This window comes from Merops nubicus, unplaced genomic scaffold (assembly GCF_000691845.1).
Source record: "Merops nubicus isolate BGI_N331 unplaced genomic scaffold, ASM69184v1 scaffold35193, whole genome shotgun sequence".
In the NCBI taxonomy this organism is placed as follows: domain Eukaryota; kingdom Metazoa; phylum Chordata; class Aves; order Coraciiformes; family Meropidae; genus Merops; species Merops nubicus.
The window spans coordinates 1-312 of NW_008597465.1; the positions used below are offsets into that span (position 1 = coordinate 1).

At 63.5% G+C, this 312-nt stretch overlaps 1 protein-coding gene across 1 annotated transcript in view; it reads right to left on the reverse strand.

Annotated features, from left to right (window-relative positions):
• Positions 1 to 17: 17 nt before the first annotated feature.
• PYROXD2 (pyridine nucleotide-disulphide oxidoreductase domain 2) overlaps positions 18 to 312 on the reverse strand; it is a gene marked incomplete at its 5' end in the record, with an annotated part of 3888 nt that continues 3593 nt past the window's right edge. Inside the window, one exon of the mRNA XM_008936712.1 lies at positions 18 to 88. Coding sequence (XP_008934960.1) covers positions 18 to 88 — 71 coding nt within the window. The remainder of the gene's footprint in view (positions 89 to 312) is intronic.

The window sequence follows — 312 nt, forward strand, 5'->3', positions numbered from 1 at the left end:
CAGTGTCACCACTGTCATCACAGGCGCCTGAAGTCCTCGAGGGCCACCCGGGCAGCATTCCGTCCTGCTGCTCCCATCACTCCTCCTCCTGAAAGAGAACAAAAATGGGGAGTGGTGGGCAGCTCCAGCCTCAGGACACGTGGCCAAGGGCTGCATTAGTGGATCTGCCCCACCTCCCTGTCTGTGAAAGGGCAGAGTGGGGAGTGGATGCCCCCCACCCCATGCTGAACTTGCATCTCTGCTACATGCCACTGCCCTCCTCCTGCGGCCCCCCCACCCCCCCCGCCCAGGAGGGTCCCAGTTCACAGGCCT